We start from the raw sequence: 21,534 nt of genomic DNA, 5'->3' as shown, positions 1-21,534 counted from the left end.
AAGCGAATTTTAGATCATCCCATTGTGCTTGTTGCAGATAAGTTCACAATATCTTTAATAACTTCCTGTGTAGGTGCATTGCAAATTCATTCTATTCAGTTAAACCAAGGAATTATACTGTATTCTCTGCATAGTATTCAGAGTGAAAAATTCCCATTTCTAATTTTGAGACTTAAATGTTACAAGGTTTTGTCTATGTAATATTATACTTGTAATTATGGTGGCATTTGGATTTATCAGTGTGTGTAAGTATGTTTATGAGGAAAGGAGGAATGGGGATGGATGATGAGCAAGGAGGGATTCTTGTCAGACTCCTTTATCCTTGTTCAGATTAATAAGAGGCCTATATTGCACCTAGATGCTAAGCAGGACAGATAATTTCCAGGAAATATAAAGAACATTCTTCAGATCACATACTTGGCAGGAACTCAGCAGTTAGAATATACAGAAGTGTTATGAAGTAGAGAAAAATGAGGCATGGTATGGAAAAGTGAGAAATATAAACTCAAAGGAAGAAAAAAGGGTCTATGTTGTTCATTTATTTTTCACCTACCATGTAGCATGAGACTGTGCACATCACAGGTGTTCAGAAACTGTTTGGTGAATAAATGAGTGATCCCAGAAGGATCGAAGTAGACCAATGAGAATACAAAATTAGGTCAATCATAGGAAGCCTCATGGAATTCTCCCTTTAAGTTTGTAAAAAAAAGCAATAACCAGGAGGAAACAGGATTCAGACATAAAGTCCAAGTACAATATAAGATGCGAACCAAACCTATATGTTGCTCAATTAAGGGACATATGCTACAAAGCTCCTCCTGGTCTGATAGCTCTTTCACTCAGATCTTTGGGCCTATCTTGTACTGCCTTTTTCCTACCTCTGGATATAACGTGCTTGATTACATATCTTACCTTCTGAAAAGGCTCTACTACCAGCTGAGTGAAAGGGACTTGAGTCTGTATAATGACTTTATATTAGCAAATAGTTTTGAACTTCTACCGTTAAAAGACAGAATTACAACAAATCTAGTTTTGCAGATCTTCATTGACTTATTTTGTGGTTCTAGAATCTAGCAGCAGTTTGGGACAAAATGGTTTGGAATGTTCCACCCTACCACATGTGCAGGTTATATTTACAGGACGAGAAAAAGAAGTAACCTACGGAAAACAGAAGCAAGGTACAGAGACAGCCCCATTACATGGTTTACATCTCATACATGGTTTGAACAGCTGCCTGTGATTGACTGAAACTCAGCTGTTTGTTCCTCATTAGGTTTTCACTTTGTTTCTGGTACTGAGTTAGGTTGCAATTAGGAACCTGTAGGGAGGACTCCTTGGGCGAATTTCAGTTTTATTTAACATACCAGAGAGCATGACTGTAAAGCACCTCGTATCTCAGTGATTAGCCAAAAATAATTTTTGTCTGTGCAGTTTCCTGTTGAAGTACCCCAAATGGGGTTAATAGCAGAACCTACTCATTGGCCTTCAGTGAGGCCTGATATGTGCAGATGTGTTGTTGTTATTAGGTGAAACATTTTTATTATCCATTGTACATAGACCTTTGCCACAATGCAGTCACTTCACTTCACTTTGGTGAAGACTGAGGGGTATTTCTCTGAGATAAATATGACACTTTCTTTTAGGTACATTGGGCAATTAGTAAATAATATTGATATCTAATTAATTGGTTGCACATATTGAAGTAGATATTAATTTGGCAAAGTAGTGGATTTTCAATAGGAGATAGAAGGCTAGAGAGTGAGATTGACAGGGTTGCTATTTTGTAGACTGAACATACAAAGATATTTTTCAGAGAAACACCAGACTTCCCCATTGTAATGGGTAGCCTACTGACAATTAGGGCATGTGACTGAGAACCTCTTGAGGTGAATCAGAACTGGAAAAATATGTTAGATTCTGTCCAGAAATGATTATTTTCTTCAGTGAGAAAGGACAAAGCAAAAATGAAAACTCTAGAAAAATGCTGAGGTCTCTATTTCTACAGGGAAGCCTAAGTTTAATCAAGCCAAAGAAAGAGAGTCATCAATTTTTAAATTTTAGCCTTTAAGCAAAAGTTAATAAACTTTGTTAATAAATATATATATATATAATTGTTCATTTTTTTCTTCCTTTCTATATAATTAGCTGTGTTCATATATACTATAATGTTAGAAAGCTCCTGTAATGTATCACTTCTGGGAAGAAATAAAATAATCATCCCATTCCACCTTTTACCATGATTCATGTCTCAAATACTTCTATTCTTGGAACATTACTGCAGCTTTGGCGCTAAGAAAATTGCTGGTAGAGGAAGAATGATTCTATGGCCCTTCATCCTTCACAATTTTTACACCATCCCATTGTCTAACTTTGCAATCTCGCCATCTAGTGTTCAAAGGTTCTCAATACCATAGTTTATAAAATGCTTCACTTCATTAAAAGCAAAACAGTAGAGTAAGTGCTAAGGAAGTTCCCTTAAAAACAGTGTGTTTGGGAACAGTCAATGTAATAAATAGATCATCAATGAAACTTTAAAGCAGATTTCTTGTTAAATATGTTTCTTGTTTATCATTATTGTCTCATTTATAGTATTTATTTATAACTATTTGATACCTTCTGTTTATATAGTCATGAAATTGTGTATAACATACTCTGTATATTGAAAAATATACTTATTTATTTTATATTTTATTTTAATATTCTTCTATATTTGTACTACCTGTAACTAACAAAATTGTCATTGACTCTGAAGGCAAACAAATCTGAGTCATGACAGTAGATTGGGTTAGAGTGGAATCAAAAGGAAATAGTTTATTGGAATATTTGACTGCTATGCCTATCCTGCCCCAGGCTGCGTTTTTTTTTTTACTACTAATGACTGTCCCTTCGAGGGGTAGATATAGCAAGAAAAACACAGAAGGCTTTGATGCACATGAAATACGGTGGCTTGTCAGAAAACAAACAAAAATACTATTGTCTTCCTTGTCTTACCATTGAGACTATTTTAGGTATGTCTTTTTTAAATGATTTTTTTGGAATTTAGTTTTAGGAATTAATAGTTGATTGCAGTTTTCAAGATGTCCTGGAAACATGATTTCTATTTTCATTACAAGGTTTTAAGATAACCTCTTCTGCAGTATTTATCAGTTCAGAATTTTAGAAAGAAAAATATATATTTATTTAATTATCAAGAAGATACAATTAACTAGTTAAAACAAGCCCTTTCAGATAACCTCCATCATTTTAACATCTATAAAACAGTTGACAATATGCCTGTTCTGAGAGACTCCAATGTCAAAATGGAAAACCTCAGCCCTTACCCTGAAGGAGGCAAAGTCCTATGGTCCATGAGGTTGCTGCCTACTGCACAGACCTTACCTGTTTCCATTCTGGGCTCTGACCTTCTTAGCCTTTGTCAATTCTGCAAGGACAGGAGACTTCCTCCCACTTTAGGCTGTTTTTCTCCCTTGCTTTGATCAGAAATGCCTTCTTCTGTCCTTAGACACCCTTGAGATCTTGGCTCAAACATCATTTTCTCAGAGAAGCCCTCGAAATCCTGTCTTGTTATTAGATGGTATGCAATAATTTTCCATATTTCTACTCACCTTATTTTGTAATCACATACTTGTCTTATTATCAGCTTAATATCTGCTGTCTTGACTAGACTACAAGTCGTGAGCAGGCTGGAATAATACCTTTTTTATTTAAACCCCTGGGGTCCTAGGCCTTGTGTTTTCTATAATGTCCATTAGGAGTAGATGTGCAGCTGATGAAATCAACCCATGGGATTTCACGGGTTTGAAACTGAGAACTGAGAAGCCCATTGTCTCAGCTCATATAATTTCGTAAAGTGGGCTCTGCTTCCATGCTGCCACTGGGATAAGAGAATATTCACTGAGGCAGGAAACCCCACTGCCTGCATCCCAACTCCTCAGAGCACACCTCTCTGGGGACATGTCACTTCCTGCAGCACAGCTTGGGAGTGAGGTAAATAATTCCCTGGATTGTTCGCTACCACTCTTCCCGGTTCACAGGAATCAACTCTCCTTTCACACTTTTGCTTATTCTCCCCGGAGATACAAAAAACAAAACGACTTCGCCCACACAAATAAAAACTCTATTCTTCCTGTCTTTGCTATCATCCATCTTCATGGATTAACAGGAAATATAAGATACAGAAGACAAAATATAAATTAATATTTTAGTAAGTTATTTAGTAAGTTATCTTGCCACTCACACTCAGCAGAGGATACAAATAAATTATTCAAGTTATGTAAAGGACATTAAGTTTTTATTATTTATTTTCATAGCATTTCTCTTCTTTTCTAGAACACTCTAAGGATTCCCAGCTATCTTAGAATATTAGACAAACAATTATGCTTAGAATCAATCATTTTCAAAATGAGCTCTGTTAAAAATGTATAGCATGTCACACTAAGCTTCGAGTATCTATAGGCAAACACCAACACTTTCTCAAAAATGAGTTCAACATTTTGAGAGATGAGTGGGAATTTAGTAATTCATTTTTATATTGAATACACACATATACTCATCTATAGATTTGGTATTTTTTGTAAATTTTATTACAATATATTTTATTTCAGATCTAATATATTCTCATTGTTTTCTTAACACCTTTGCTCACTATCAAATACACACAAAGAAAAATGCTTGAATGTTCAAACCACAGAGGATTCTTTAATTTTTTTTTATTTTTATGGGTACGTAGTCGGTGTGTATATTTATGGGGTACATGAGATATTGTGATACAGGCGTATAATGTGTAATAATCACATCAGGGTAAATGGGCTATGTATCATCTCAAACATTCATCATATCTTTCTGTTATAAACATTCTAATTATACTGTTTTAGTTATTTTTAAATGTACAATAAATTATTGTTGACTGCAGTCACCCTGTTTTGCTATCAAATACTAGATCTTATACATTCTACCTTGCTATATTTTGTACCCATTAACCATCCCCACTCCCACCCCACCCACCCACACACACATACACTTATCCCTCCCAGCCTCTGGTAACCATCATTCCACCTTTACACTGAGGATTCTGTAGATCTTTCTAGGCCTTCTTCTCCCCACCTAATACACATCACATAAATGAGTGCTCTCTGAAAACTGGGTTGATTCATTCCATTGCCAACTTGGATGGAATTCTAACTCTTGGACTCTTGAAAAAAATAAATAGAATGGTATGAAGTTTACTCCAAAGAATATCTTCACACTTCTATCTCCACAGCAACACAGATGTACACACGGTGGCATCACTTCTTAAGCTGTACCTCCGAGAACTTCCAGAACCAGTTATTCCTTATGCGAAGTATGAAGATTTTTTGTCATGTGCCAAACTGCTCAGCAAGGAAGAGGAAGTGGTAAGTTGATGCATTTGTTTCCAAATAAGCTTTCGTTTGGAATTTTTATGTGTGTTCTTAGTCTTAAATCTGTAAATTTCCATTGCCCTATCCCAGTGTTATTCTCCACTATCCTTTGCATTGACCTCACACACACTGAGACTTTCCAAATACAGCTCAAGTACCATTTCTGATCCCCTCTCTGATCAAAAAAAGAAATATAGCTGAATAAATTAAATCAGCACGGCATGCCACTTTATTTCCCTAAATGGTAAATGCAATGCTATGTCAGGCCACACATCACACACAAAAAAGTGACTGCTGTGTCTCATAATCTTTTAATTGTGTGAACACAAACCACTTCAAACAGTGGCTTGTATACAAAAAATCCTACCTACTGTTTCTTTAAACGGATTTGGTAAGGTATAATTTTTATGCTATACAATTGCCCATTTAAAATGTATAATTCAGTGTTTTTTAGTATATTCTCAGAGTTGTGCAACTCTGAGATATTATGTTATCACCAAAATCTAATTTCAGAATATTTGCAATATTTTTATTGCCTCAAAATAAACCTCATACCCTCCCTTAATTCTGCTTTTTCCCCAGTTCTTGGCAACTACTAATCTATTTTCTGTCCCTAAAGATTTGCCTATTCTGGACATTCCTTATAAATGGAGTCATTCAATGTTTTTGTGTGTGTGTGTGTGTGTGTGCACGATTGGCTTCTTTCACTGTTTTCAAAGTTTACTCATTTTGTGCCACTTATCAGTATATCATTCATTTTAATTCTAAACAATGTTCCATTATTCATCCATTCATTGGACAGACCTGTGGGTGTTTTGTTTTTTTTTTTTTTTCATTATTTGGCTATTATGAATAATGTTGTTGTGAACATCCATGTACAAATTTTGGCATGGACCTATGTTTTTATTTCTCTTAAGTGTATACCTAGAAGGTAGAATTATTGGGCCATATGTAACTCTGTGTTTTTCAAAAGGCCTCCAGCATTTTACATTCCCATCAGCAATGAGTGCAGATTCTGATTTCTTCAAATCTTTGCCATCGCTTGTTACCTGTCTTTTTTATCCTAGCCATCCTAACATGAGTAAAGTCGTCTCATTGAAGGTTGAATGACATTTCCCTGATGGCTAATGATGCTGAACATCTTTTCATATACTTATTGGATATTAGTATATTTTCTTTGGAGAAATATCTATTCCAATTATTTCCCCATTTTCAATTGGGTTATTTGCCTTATTATTAATAGTATTGAGTTGTAAGAGTTTATATAGTTTAGATATATGTCCCTTATAAATATGATTTTTAAGTATTTTCTCACATTCTGTGCATTGTCTCTTCATTTTATTGATGGTGTCCTTTGAAACACAAAAGTTGTACATTTTGATGAAGTCAAATTTATCTATTTTTAATCATTTGTGGTTTTGTGTCATATCTAAGAAGACTTTGCTTAATACAAGGTCACAAAGAGTTACTCCTATATTTTCTTCTAAGTATTCTATAGCCTCAGCTTTTACATTTAGAACTATGATTCACTTTGAGTTCATTTTTGTTTTTGGTGTGAGGAAAGGAACAAACTTAATTCTTCTTCGTGTGGATATACAATTGTCCCACCACCATTTGTAAAACACTATTCTTTACCCCATTAGATGTTTTGGCACTCATGTCAAAAACTGCTGCCTATATATATATAGAGAGAGAGAGAGATGGATTCTCACTCTGTCACCCAGGCTGGAGTGCAGTGGCGCGATCTCAGCTCACTGCAAGCTCCGCCTCCTGGGTTCGCCATTCTCCTGCCTCAGCCTCCCAAGTAGCTGGGACTATAGGTGCCTGCCACAACTCCCAGCTAAATTTTTTTTTTTTTTTTTTTTTTTGTATTTTTAGTAGAGATGGGGTTTCACCGTGTTAGCCAGCATGGTCTTGATGTCCTGACCTCATGATCGGCCCACCTCAGCCTCCCAAAGTGCTGAGATTACAGGCGAGAGCCACCGCACCCGGCCTAACTGCTGCCTGTTTTTATAAATGCAGTTTTATTCCATTTGTTAAATAATATTGTCTGTGGCTGCTTTTGCACTACAACAGAAGAGTTGAGTGGTTGCAAACAGAGACCATTTGTCCCATAAAGCCTCAAATATTTACTATCTGGACCTTTATGGGCAGAAGAAGAAAGCAAATTACATTATCCATTGGCTTTTCTGGTATCATTTACATTTTAGGGGAAGTCATACAATGAGAAGAACCATATAAATTAGTCCCTTGTGAAATTTCCAGAAAGATCACGTTTTTCAATTATCCTCCCTCCCCAAATGATGTATCCTAAACCTGACCAGCTCTGAAAGACTTTCGTCAGTAGATGTGTTTATCTATGATCTACACATGCTAAAACTGGGAAGGATGCTCACTACATAGTTTACTTTTCTTCAAATAATATTATTAATAAATGAGCTTATCTTCTCTTTTCAGTCAATTGCGAACAAATGTTAAAAATGATAAATAGCTTTACTTGAATCTGTTTCTCCACAAATAGTACTTATGGAGATATTTTAAATGCTGGTACATATTTGAAAACATTTCTAAAATATTCACTGTGATAGTGGTAAGTGCTCGGGACAAGATCTTTCACTGATAACATATGAAACTAATTTTTTTAAAAAATTATATGGCCATTTCCACTTGCTTTAATTCTAAGGTGAACATGTAGAAAGATAACATTTATTTTCTTCTTTGTACTCAGGGTGTTAAGGAATTAGCAAAGCAGGTGAAGAGTTTGCCAGTGGTAAATTACAACCTCCTCAAGTATATTTGCAGGTAAGAACTGTCCTAACGACGAATGTAAACAACACAAGACATATTTAGCCTGATCCTAATTTGTGTTTGACAATGAATAAAATCACTCAACTACTTTGAGCCCTAGTGTTGGCCTCTGTAAAATTAAAAGGTTGGACAAGGTGATCTCAAAGGCTTCTTTGAGCATTAAATTGCTTGATTTTGAAATTTAATGTTTCTGAAGTTTCTCTTGCCTCTACACACTAAAGATTTGTTGTTCTGAACATCAATCAAGTTGTTTGTACTGTTTCAGGAGTGGCGTTGTTTAGGAAAAGAAGCATGCCACCTTGGCATGAGAAAGATCTGCATGGGAGCCAAGATTGTGCCATTGACTAGTTGCCTGTCTTTATGCAATTCTCTTATTCTTTCTGAGTCTCAGGGTCCTAATAGGTAAAATGGTAATTAAAACATGTATTTCACATAGTTGTTTTAAAAATTGAATTATAGTTTAAGTGATTAATATATAGTAAGCATTCAATAAATGTTATTTTCTTTCCACTTCTTTCCTATCTCAGGTTTCATCAAAAAGACGTTTGTAACTGAATTCTGTTAGAAAAGTAATTGTGCCTGAAAAATGTACCTCTCAATGTATAACTCAAGGCCTCAAATGGGATATGCCATGTATGTGCCCCTGTTTAGGGAACCAAATATGCAAAATTGAAACAGTATAAATTTAAATAGAGAGTGATGATTGGCACAAGTCACTGCAGGGTGTCTTACATGATAGCTTCCCAGTCCATTTTAAAATAAAATTCAAAGTTTTAATTGAGTGCAGTGCAGCATTTATGTATGTGTTTGGTGTTATGATTAGGTAAGTGTTCAAGGGACTAGGAACTATGAAGTCTAAGACTAATATCAGACATTTTGATGTTAATTGTCAATGTAACTGAGTAGAAATTCCAAATCCTCCCACAATAAGTTCCTCTAGTGATGGTTATACTTAGAAGCAAACAGGACCTTGGGTTCCAGAATTTGAAATAGCAGGAAATTATGCCACTGATAGCTTAGATTTATTAATATGGAAGCTTATAATCCAAAGATTTTGAACTAATTCAAGTTATTCTAGTGGGTGAGACAGAGATTACATTCTCCTTAAGTAAAAGGGATGAAAAAGTTTATTTGGAACCATATTGTAAGTCTTTATCTCCACAATAGAAATGCCTAACCTTGCTTGAAAGATTAAGCAGATTTTTAATTTCAGGTATTTTAAATAAGAAATGCTAGTTTGACTTTTAGCCTTCAGTGTTACTGTAGTTTAGGCTGTATCACAGTAGTGAATGTGTGGAAATAGGCACCTTTTTAAAGAGTCTTGATATAGTAGTTAAGGGTATGGCCTCTGGTGTCACATCCTCTGGTGGGTTCAAATCTTAGCTTTCCCCCTTACTAACTCTGTCTTTGGAGAAGATTCCCCCCTCTGGTACCACATGACTCTCATCTGTAAAACAGAGACAGTAATGGTACCTACCTCAGAGAGATGCTTTGAGAATTTAATAAATTAGCACCATGACTGACACATACTAGTACTATATAAATATGTTATTTTAATTGTTCATTATTTCCTCTTTATCTCATCAGTACAATTAGCAAGCCATGAAATTATAGAAACTCTTGTATAAATGAAGAGGAGGTGAGGAATGAAGAATTGCTGAAAGATTATGAAAACAATCTCTCCTACTATTTCATGCCTCTTACTTTTTAGCACCTAATAAATAGAAACAGTTTGCATTTGCAATGTTTTATATAATTAGAACTGTGTTTTAATTTCTACTGTATTTTATGTTTCTCTCTCTCTCTCTCTTTTTGTTCCCGAGACAGAGTTTCACTCTTGCCCCCCAGGCTGGAGTGCAATGGTGTAATCTTGGCTCACTGCAACCTGCACCTCCCAAATTCAAGCGATTCTCCTGCTTCAGCCTCTCAAGTAGCTGGGATTACAGGCGCCCGCCACTGTGCCGAGCTAGATTTTTTATTTTTTTTAATTAGAAATGGGGTTTCACCATGTGTTGGCCAGGCTGGTCTCGAACTCCTGACCTCAAGTGATCCACCTGCCTTGGCCTCCCAAAGTGCTGGGATTACAGGTGTGAGCCACCATGCCCGGCCTGTATTTTATCTCATTTCTTAATATACTATAATTTTGAAGCTCACAAATTACTCCACAAAGAGGGTTAATTCCTCTTCTCTAAAATAAGGCATCCTACCAGCTGATCTTATCTACAGTCCTCTAATTGAATATAGATACAAATTATTACTTTATTAAGGGATTAGAAGGGAATCAACATTGTTGACTCTCAAGTCCCTGTTAGTATTGTTCAAACACACCTGTTCCTTTGATTGACAGAGGAAATCAAAGCAGGCCAGGCCAAGACAGATAGTTGATATGATACATAAAGTTTGATCCTTCTTAATTTGCAATATGTTTGAGTGAGAGATGTGTGAACATCCAAATAATTCTGTCTCCATAGTCATCTTTGAACATACTTTAGTTTGTAAATTTTCTAATGATTGATTTTTCTTCCACTGGCAAATTTGATCCCATTGTGTTTCGATCATATGCTTATACGCCGTAGGTTCTTGGATGAAGTACAGTCCTACTCGGGAGTTAACAAAATGAGTGTGCAGAACTTGGCAACTGTCTTTGGTCCTAACATCCTGCGCCCCAAAGTGGAAGATCCTTTGACTATCATGGAGGGTAAGTAAATGATTGTCTTACACCCTCATCAAAAGAAGCAGCAATTATCTCTTCATTGGCCAGAATCTACTCCCCTTTGAGCAAACCAAGGTAATAAATGAATACATGGCAACTCCATTTATTAACTGAAGTTCTTTAAACATAAAATCTTCCTTTGAAGAGTCAGGTATTTTTTGTTTGTGTTTACTAAATATAAAATGTATTAAATGCCTCTTCATTAGCCTTACAAGAATAAATGAAACCTTCATAAATCATACATAAAGTATTCAAGAACTGAAAAAAACTACCTCACTTTGTGAGTTCAATACAATTTTCAGAAAATTCAAAAAGTTATTATTTTCAGTTAATATACATTTTTCTTAATTTTGATTTTATTTGACTGACTTAAAGAGGGAAAAATTTTTTTTATAAGACAATGCTGCTTGTCTATTTGTAGGTTAAAACATGAAGGAATTTTTGTTATTCAAATTACAAAGTGTCTCAATTATTTTCAACAATGAACTGCACTTTGTTTTTTTCTAGCAGGCCTAGGTGCTCTGTGTCATTAATAGCACCATTGTTTGCTGCAAACTGGACTAATTTATGATTTCAGAACTTAATAGGAAAAAGGGAAAGGGAAACAATGATTATTTTTAGATTCACTCTGGGTTTATTTAGTCTATAATAAAATGTCCCCCTCAGTTGCCTGGATTTTACTACCTGATACTGTTCCTTTCCTTAAAATTCCAATGTTTTCATTTCTTTCGATCTTGTGTGTGAGAAAAAAAGCTTTTGCATGTCTGCCTAACATCACTTCAGTTTAATTTCCTTTGTTAAACACCAAGGGCAATATAAGTTGAACATCAGATTTTTGGCAATGAGATAGTTCAGAAAACTTAATTTCTACCTGAAGAGTCTAGCAGACATTAGAAAATATGAAATCTGAAGCTGCAAGAAGCTTGGAGATACATTGGTCCATTGTTTTTTGAAATCTTTATTATAAATTAAAATACATGCAATACATAAAACCACCACCACACACACACCCGCACACACACACAAACATACTCACATACTCACATCTTAATGAATTATATAAAACAAGTACTCTAGAAATAGCTATCTAGTTAAAAAAATAGAACTTTCCCTGGCATCCCCAAAACTCTTCCTGTGTCCTGACCCAATCCCAGCGTCTGTCATCCTAATATCCAGACTTTTATAGCAATTTCTGTGTGTTTCTTTGTAGTTTTATCACCCAAATGGACTTCCCAGATATTACATTTAAGTTTCCTATTCCTTTACTTGATAGCTTTTAAGAATTTTTTAATATACAGCATCCCCTATAACTTGCCATTTGAAAAATCATGTTATTTCACTTGTAGAGTTTCCCATAGTCTGGATTTGTTGATTCATGGATTTGTTGATTCATGGTGCAGTGTAATATATTAATAGTTCTCTGCTCTCTGCATTTTCTACAAGTTAGGACCTGGATAAAATCCATGTTTTATCTTCTTGGCATGACCTTTGATTGTGTTGTGCCCTTTAATCGGGAGACACATAATGTCACTTTATCTCTCTTTTTGTGAACTTAACAAAATTCCTAAAACTATTAATTCGCTGGAAGCTGAAATGCTGATATTGTAATTATGTGTCTTTTTCAACTCATTACTGTGGTAAAACACACGTAACATAAAATGTATCATCTTAACCATTTCAAGTTCACAGTTCAGCAACATTCAGTACCTTTACATTGTCTTGCAACCATCAACACGATCTGTCTCCAGAGCTGTTTTTATGTTACAAAACTGAAATTCCCTACCCATTAAACAAGAACTCCCCTTTCTCTCTCCCCCAGGCCCTGGCAACTACCCTTCTGCTTTCAGTTTCTATGAATTTGTCTACTCTCGGTACCTCATATACTTGTTATCATAGTGTATTTGTCTTGTTTTGACTGGTTTATTTCACTTAGCATAATGTCCTCAAGGTTCACCCATATGGCAGTATTTTAATTTTTAAGTTAATAATTGGAACACTTTTAGAAAATTTCTTCTCATCTACTACTTAGGAACCCAATGGTAACTTTAAAAGGCAAGATAAATACTGCTTGAGTCTTTCCCTTTACTTACCAGTTTTTAAAGCACATGAACAGATTTTTTAACTCCTTTAAAAGTGAGTGTTATTTTCTTTGTCTTCCCAGTATACATATTATTGTGAATATTTTTAAAATATCATTATAAGGTCATGTATTAAAATCAATTTGCTTGGTCAATACATTGTAATTACTGTCCTTCATTGAATCTCAAATTTTCCCATCTTTGGCCAGTGGAAGCATCTTCAAGTTGTCTTCTTAGTTCTTTTGACATGGCCTTCCTAGTTTGGGGTGGTAGCTATTTTTCTTTTTAGTATGACAGGATTTCTTAGGCTCATATATTTTATACCTCAAACCTGGAATCAGTCAATTTCCAAAAAACTCCTGACTTCTTTTAGTGGGGAAATGATATTTCAAGGCAAACTAGATGCTTAGTGCCAGTGGTGCTCGTTGCTACTGGCTTGGTCATTGTTTCTAGACATTTTAGTTGGCAGAGCTAGTAGATATGAATGCACACTACACATGTACATATTACATGCATAATAAACATATATACATATTTACCTATTAAAGAAATAGTGCCTCACAAGTTCACATTAGTTACAATTCAAAATTGTAACTACAGGGTTTTTATTTATTCATTTCTCTTTACAGTTTTATTCCCTTTCTTCCAAGGAATCTTGGTTTGCAAAGACACTGAGGATAACAGAATTAGAACATCTCATAATTAATAATTTGCTCTATAACTCATCACACACAGTAGTCTCAGAATAACAATACCAACACCAGTGACGTTACTGCAAAATTCTTTACATGTGCTCTTTTAATCCTCCTTTTATTCTTTTAATATTTATACTATATGCTGTTAGAATATATACCCATTATACACTATACCCTCTCCATTTTAGTCCTCATTTAATCTTTGGTGATATGTATATAAATCTATCCACTTAATGTTCACTACTGGTCCTTGTATTGATGTCTTTCCAGCCTAGAGATTCTCAAAATGTAGTACTCAGATAACTGGGGGCCCCAGAGATGCATTCAGGAGGTCCATGGGCTCAAATATATTTTCATAATAATATGAAGATGCTGTTGCCCTTTCACTGTGTTGACATTTGCACAAGTGGTGCTAAAGCAGTGACGGCTACAGCAGCTGACACTTTAGTATGAATCAAGGCAGTGCCACCAAACCCCACTAGCACCATATTCTTCATCACCACGCATTTACAGTAAGGAATAAAATGCCAATTTTACTTAAGAATGTTCTTGCTGAACAGTAAAAACTATTAATTGCATTAAATAATCAACCTTGAGAACACATTTCTTTAATATTAGGGTGGAGAGACGGCTGTCTGTACAAAGCACTTCTGCATACTGCTTCTAAAAGTAACAGAATGATCAGCTCAAGGGGAAGCATTTGTGTGATATTTGAGCAGCACTAACTGCTTTTTCTTGAAACTCCATTTTTATTTGAAAGAACAACTGACAAACTACAGTTATTCAGACTAGAGCATTTAGCAGACACATTCTCAAAAATGAACTAAACATTTCACTTCAAGAAATACAGCTGTCAGTGTGTTGCCATTGACAAAATTTAAACTTGCATGTGAAAAATTTGCATTTAAAACCTTGAGCTTGACAGCTTCCTAAATTCCTAAGCGCTTTTCTCGTGAGATTAGTGTTGATATTAACAAATACATCTTGGATACTATAGAAATACGTGTGTAAGAATTTGGAGGATTAGCGTAACTCAGTGAATTTTCCAAATGGCATGTTGTCACAACGCCGTGCGTGTGAAGGATCCATTCAGGTTAACTTTTCTGACTTCACAGAGCTCAATCTCTTTTTTCACATCTTATTAAAAAATATGGCATCTTGCTTCCTGAGATATCCTGGCTTTATTGCCTTCTTGATTTTTGTTGCTCTTTCTTCCTGTTCTTTCATTTCTGTTGTCCTAGTCCTTCTCAATTTTCACCTCTCTCCTAGCAGTATCCCCTCCTTGCAAAATGCTGTCTGCAAGGGAGTCCTGGCTGGTCAGTGTGGAGAGATCTTAGGGGCTGGATGTCTGACTCCTTCAGACCTTGCCACTGGCCACCTCTTGGACTAGGTACAATCCCTCCCAATTTTAGCCTCTCTTCTTAAATTAACTCTTTGCATTTTCCAGTGAATATCTATGCGGCGCTTTGGGGATATTGTATTTCCAGGCCCATCAGAGTCCCCATTGCTCCTCTCTCCTTCCCTCTACAGAGACACTGACATCATGCAGGCCTTGTGGAAATGAGGATTTGTCTCCACCAACATATATTTGGGGATTTGGGGAGATACCCTGTCAGCTAGTGTTTTGGAAATGTTGCCCATGAGTTTTGGCTTTGCTATCCAGTTGCTCTGTTTTTATTTGAGGATTTCAGGAGCTCCAATACTGTGCTACCTTCATCTTCCTAGAAGTCAGTGTTTTTGTTGTTGTTATTCTTTAAACTCTTGTTGCGTATCTTGTTATTTGAGGAGAAATCTTTTAAAAATTGCGTAGTGCCTCCTTTGTGGGTAAGAAACCTGATACCCAATGAGAAAAGTAAATTCTCTAAATACACCAATAATTGTGTAAGGGATAGGTGCACAAGTAGACAAATAAGTTTCTTTGTTTCTTTTTCTTTAAGTACAGGAAAAAATGGAGAAGCAAGATAATCCCATCTGTTATCATAATTTGTTGGGGGTCACGGGGAGGTCTCCATTCCCTGGGAGTGTAGTTGTTTCATTTTACCCAGGATCAATCAGGCCCCAGAAGAAACCAGCTCACAGCAACCAAACTTTCAGGAGACCTCACTGAGCACATAAACCACCTAGCCACATCCTGGCCCAGTCTTCAGCATGAGTCAGTATTTAAAGAAAAAGTGTTCTTGCATCCAAAAATAATTAAAAACAAGTTAGAGGTTTATTGTGTCTCTAGAGAAAATACTAAATCTGACTGCATTCTTAATGCATAGAAAGTTGTTTTTTGGTGTTTTTTTTTTAACTTTTTAAAAATTCTATTTTAAGTTCTGGGGTACATGTGCAGGATGTGCAGGTTTGTTACATAGGTATGTGTGCCATGGTGATTTGTGAGCCTGTCAACCCATCACCTAGGTATTAAACCCAGCATCCATTAACTATATTTCCTGATGCTTTCCCTCCCCACCTTCCCCCAACAAACACCAGTGTGTGTTGTTCCCCTTCGTATGTCCATATGTTCACATTGTTCAGCTCCCACTTGTGAGTGAGAACATGTGGTGGTTGGTTTTCTGTTCCTGCATTAGTTTGCTGAGTATAATGGCTTCCAGCTCCATCCATGTCCCTGCAAAGGACATGATCTTGTTTCTTCTTATGGCATGGCTGCAAAATATTCCATGGTGTATATGTACCACATTTTCTTTATACAGTCTGTCATTGATGGACATTTGGGTTGATTCCATGTCTTTGCTTTTGTGAATAGTGCTGCAATGAACATATGTGTGCATGTATCTTTATAACAGAATTATTTATATTCCTTTGAGTATATACCCAGTAAGGGGATTGCTGGATCAAATGGTATTTCTGGTTCTAGATCTTTGAGGAATCACCACACGGTCTTCCACAATGGTTGAACTAATTTACATTCCCAACAACAGCATAAAAGTGTTCCTATTTCTCTGCATCCTTGCCAGCATCTATTGTTTCTTGACTTTTTAATAAACACCATTCTGACTGACATGAGATGGCATCTCATTGGAACTTAAACAAATTTACAAGAAAAAAACCAAAACCAACCCCATTAAAAGTGGGCAAAAAGACATGAACAGACACTTCTCAAAAGAAGACATTTATGCAGCCAACAAACTTACTTCAAAAAAACTCATCATCACTGATCATTAGAGAAATGCAAATCAAAACTACAATAAGAAAGTTGTTTTAAAGTACTCTGTTATTGTCTGCCCTGCTCTCAAAACTCTCCCAAATCCATTCCAGGCAGTGTCTCTCAAAACTCTCCCAAATCCACCCATGCAAGGTCTCTTGTCTTCCTCTGCCCTTCCTCATTCTCTGAATCTACTCATTTTCTTACTTCCACAAATAAGTTTCTCCTCTTTTCTTATTCATTCTCCTGATTTATATAAAATTAGACTTGGATGCCATATCTGAGGGTAGAATTAACTTTTCACAATAATAATCTTTTAAAATATATTTTAATTAATCATTCAATAAATATTCATTAAGCAACTACTTTATGCAATACTCACCAGTAAGCCTGGGAATGCAAAGATGAATAAGGAAAAGTTTTGCCCTACAGGAACTTATAGCCTTGCCTAGTTGCAGATTTGAACCGCTAAACATTCAAGTATAGTATGAAAAATGTTATATACAGGATATGTCAAAGGGCTATGAGATCAAAAAGTAGGAAATTATGGTATTTTTCTTAGAGGTCAGGGGAACCATCACAGATGGGACATTTAAACAGTTATTCTACCAGAAAAAGATATAAAGATTGGTAAGAGAGTGAGTATCTTAGTCCACTGGGGTCACTGTAACAGAACACCATAGACTGGGTAGCTTGTAAAGAACAGAAATGTATTACTCACAGTTCTGAAGTCTGGGAAGTCCAAGATTGAGGCGCCAGCAGATAGGTATCTGGTGAGAACCCATTTCCTGGTTCACATACAGCTGTTTATTTGCTGTGTCCTCACATAGCTGAAGGGGTGGAGGAACTCTCTGAGAGCTCTTTTAGGCGGGTACTAATCTTATTTATGAGGGCTCCTCACCCCCGTGACCTAGTTATCTCCCAAAGGCCTTACCTCCTAATATCATCACACTGGGGGTTAGGATTTCAAAATATGAATTTGGTTGGGGACACAAACATTCAGTGTTTAGGAGTAAGAAAGATCACAGTGCATCCAAGTGAAAAATTTGGTAAGGTCAATGATATCAGGGCATATAGGGAAGACTGGTGAAAGAATGGCTGGAAAGACTTTTCACAATATTTTCAAGGCCTTATAGACCATTCTGCATTCAGGAATCTTTGATAACTATTGAGCAAGAGCATGTTGAGATTGGATTTTTTGTTTTAGAAAAGCAATTCCTTTCTATTTTCAAGATGTAGTCTAGCTCTGTCACTCAGGCTGGAGTGCAGTGGCACGATCTCAGACACTGCAACCTCCACCTCCCAGGTTCATGCGATCCTCCTGCCTTAGCCTCCTGAGTAGCCAGGTTTACAGGCACCCACCACCACACCTGTTTAATTTTTGTATTTTTAGTAAAGATGAGGTTTCACCATGTTGGCCAGGCTGGTCTCAAACTCCTGACCTCAGGTGATCCACCCACCTTGGTCTCCCAAAATGCTGGGATTAGAGGCATGAACCACCATGCCCAGCCAGAATAGTAACTCTTATACCCAAAGGAATATAAACATCCTATTATAAAGACACATGTATGTGTATGTTCATTGCAGCACTATTCACAATAGCAAGGATGTGGAATCAACCTAAATGCCCATCAATGATAGTCTGGGTAAAGAAAATGTGGGACATGTACACCATGGAATACTGTGTAGCCATACAAATAAACAAGATTATGTCCTTTGCAGGGACATGGATAGAGCTGGAGGCCATTATCCTTAGCAAATTAACATAGGAACAGAAAACCAAATACCTCATGTTCTCACTTATAGGTGGGTGCTAAAGGATGAGAACACATGGACAGAGGAAGGGGAACAACACACACTGGGGCCTATTGGAGGGCGGATGATGGGAAGAGGGAGAGGATCAGGAGAAATAACTGACGGGTACTAGGCTTAATACCTGGGCAATGAAATAATCTGTGCAACAAACCCTCATGACACAAGTTTACTTGTGTAACAAACCTGCACTTATACCCCGAATTAAAATAAAAGTTTTAAAAAGGAAAAGTAACTCTGGTAGCTCTGGGGATTGGCTGAAGAAGAGAGGTAGTGATCAGACTGCAGACAGGCATTATCTCTCACAGGCTCTGACTTCTGAGATCAAATTTGTATTTGTGCTCATGCCTCCTAGTCATTTGCTGTGCATTTTATACATGCACAATTACAATTCAACCAAATATGCTCTACAGCTGAAGTAACCCCTGAGATACAATAGGTGTTTGCAGCATTAGCCTGATCTGAGTGAGTGTGATCCAAATGAGATGGTTTTATCTCCCAAAAGTGCTTTTATTCTTCTTTCAACAGTAGGCCGGAGTAAAAACTGCACAGGTTGGAAAATGAACCTTACATATTTACTAACCCATAATAGTTATTTCTATTTTCTTTTCTTATTTTGCTAGATGTTTAAGTGAATGAAGCTCATTATTCTTGGCTATTAACATACTATTTGCAGTCAACTGACATGAATTCTATTGAAAAACATGGAGACTGCTTTATTTTTAAAAATACTCTCTTTTAAAATTATCTTTTACTTGAAAAATTCTCTATACATTCCTTGCCATTACTCTCCTTCTTGCTACCATTCAAATATTGATGTAGCCGTTAATGATATCCTTGCTATATAAGCATATCCATATCTATATAACAGATACGTGCTTTCAAGGAAACCTTTAGAATGTTTTTTCACCAGTATTTAAAACTACTGACAAATAATATTGCATTCTGCTTCTTGTCTCGATGAAGGAATAGAGATTGTTCAAATTAAACAACTAGAAAACCAGAAAACTGTATGAAGCAGCAGTTTTTAGACACTGAACAATGGGCAATACATGCCTATGATTCATAAGAGAAGGAAAACCAATGAGCGGAACCCAGTTATTGCCTCAGATTACTACTGGGAGGCAGTTTTCACATTGTATCACAGGAAAGAAAAATGCACACAAAGTCCAGGTATTGCTGAGCTGAAGAGAGTAAGATCAGACAATGAGAGGCCCAAGGGAGCTAGAATTTGGGGGAGTAGAAAACAGAGAAGAGAGAACTAGACATAGAGCATCCAGAAATCTACAGAGGGTAGATGAGAACTGATTTATGTTTGCATGAGAGGACACTACAGAAGACTTGAGGGAATTTGCCAGAGATCCATAGTCTGAACAATTTCTGGGCCTCAAAGTAGGCTTGAAATAATTTGTCTTTCCCACAGAAAGAGTGCAAAGTCCTGATAATGAGGCATTGTGTAGAATTCTCATAAAGGTATTACCTTAGTGGTAAGACTTAAATTATGGATTAGACCTCACAAATTTTAAAGCAACTTTTAAATGATCCAATGGGAGCACAGGGAGGAAGGGAAGGATGAATACCAGGAGCATAAGGAATTTTTAGGACAGTGAAACTATTCGGTATGATGCTGGAATGACGGGTACATGACGTTATGTATTTGTCAAAACTCATAGAACATACAACACAAAAAGTGATCCCTAATGTAAACTATGAATTTTAGTTAATGATAATGTATCAATATGGGCTCATCAAGTGTATCAAATATACCACATTAATGCTAGATGTTAATAAAAGGGGAAACTGTGTTTAAAAAGGTGGTGGAGAGGAGGTATATAGGAACCCTCTGTACTTTCTTCTCAATTTTTCTGTGCACCTAAAACTGCTCTAAAAATTAAAGCCCATTAACATATAATAAATATGATTCAGCTGATCCCCAGATGCTTCACTCTGTGCCAGAACGAAGTCCAACACATCTAGAATATATATATTTTTTCAAAACTCAGTCACCAACCGTATAAAGCCCTCAGTGTTTTCCATACAATTAAAAACTACAAGGCATGCAAAGAGTCATAAAAATATGAGCTGGTTAACCAGGACATAAAATAGCTAATAGAAAAAGACCCAAATGTGATTGAGTCATTTCTGATAGCAGACAAGGATATTATTATATTCTATAAATATGTTCAAGAAGGTAAAGCAAAATGTAACATGACAAAGAGATAAATCAAATATATTTTTAAAGTTCAAGTAGAATTTCTAAGGATGAAAATTATTACTTAAGTGAATATTACACTTGAGATTAATAGCAAGTTAGGAGAAAACTTACAAAGAATAAATTCATAGTTATAAAAACTTTGTCTTTATAAGAGAAACTATCACGAAGCACAGAGGAAAAATACTCATTTTTTTCACAGAATTGATGAAAATTACAAACACAAAGAACACAGAAGCTCAGAATTAATGTAAAGGGAGCCACACAAAAGCACATCCTAAACTGCTGAGAACCACTTTAAGAGAAAAGCTTACGAGCAGACTGAGGAACTGAGGACACATTACACACAGAAGAACAAAGAGAAATGTTGCGGAAGATTTCTTGTTAGAAATTATATAACTAAAAGACATGGATCAAAACCTTTAAAGTACTGAAAAAAATCTATTAACCTAGATTTCTATGTCCAGTGGATATATTTAAATATTTTTCAAATATAAAAAGGAGCTAAGGGCATTTTGAGAGAAAGAAAATAAATCTGTGAGTAAATTCATCACTGACGGTCTTGCACTATAAGAAATGTTAAATGGTTGTTGTGGCAGAAGGAATATGAATCCAGATAGACACATATGCACACAGATGAATGAAGAGTACTACACAGGAATAATATGT

The 21,534-nt window shown here is 36.0% G+C and overlaps 1 protein-coding gene across 7 annotated transcripts in view; it reads left to right on the top strand.

The window, feature by feature from the left end:
- The window catches only part of LOC105479670 (Rho GTPase activating protein 24), a 531,861-nt gene that overhangs the window by 492,086 nt on the left and 18,241 nt on the right, over positions 1-21,534 (top strand). For all 7 annotated transcript variants that reach the window (XM_071092610.1, XM_071092608.1, XM_071092611.1 and 4 more), the window contains 3 exons: positions 5,261-5,393; positions 8,128-8,201; positions 10,784-10,905. In XM_071092610.1, coding sequence (XP_070948711.1) covers positions 5,261-5,393; positions 8,128-8,201; positions 10,784-10,905 — 329 coding nt within the window. The remainder of the gene's footprint in view (positions 1-5,260; positions 5,394-8,127; positions 8,202-10,783; positions 10,906-21,534) is intronic.

The sequence above is a fragment of the Macaca nemestrina genome, chromosome 3, assembly GCF_043159975.1.
Source record: "Macaca nemestrina isolate mMacNem1 chromosome 3, mMacNem.hap1, whole genome shotgun sequence".
In the NCBI taxonomy this organism is placed as follows: domain Eukaryota; kingdom Metazoa; phylum Chordata; class Mammalia; order Primates; family Cercopithecidae; genus Macaca; species Macaca nemestrina.
The sequence above is the reverse complement of the archived record's forward strand: the minus strand, read 5'-3'. Positions and strand labels throughout refer to the sequence as shown.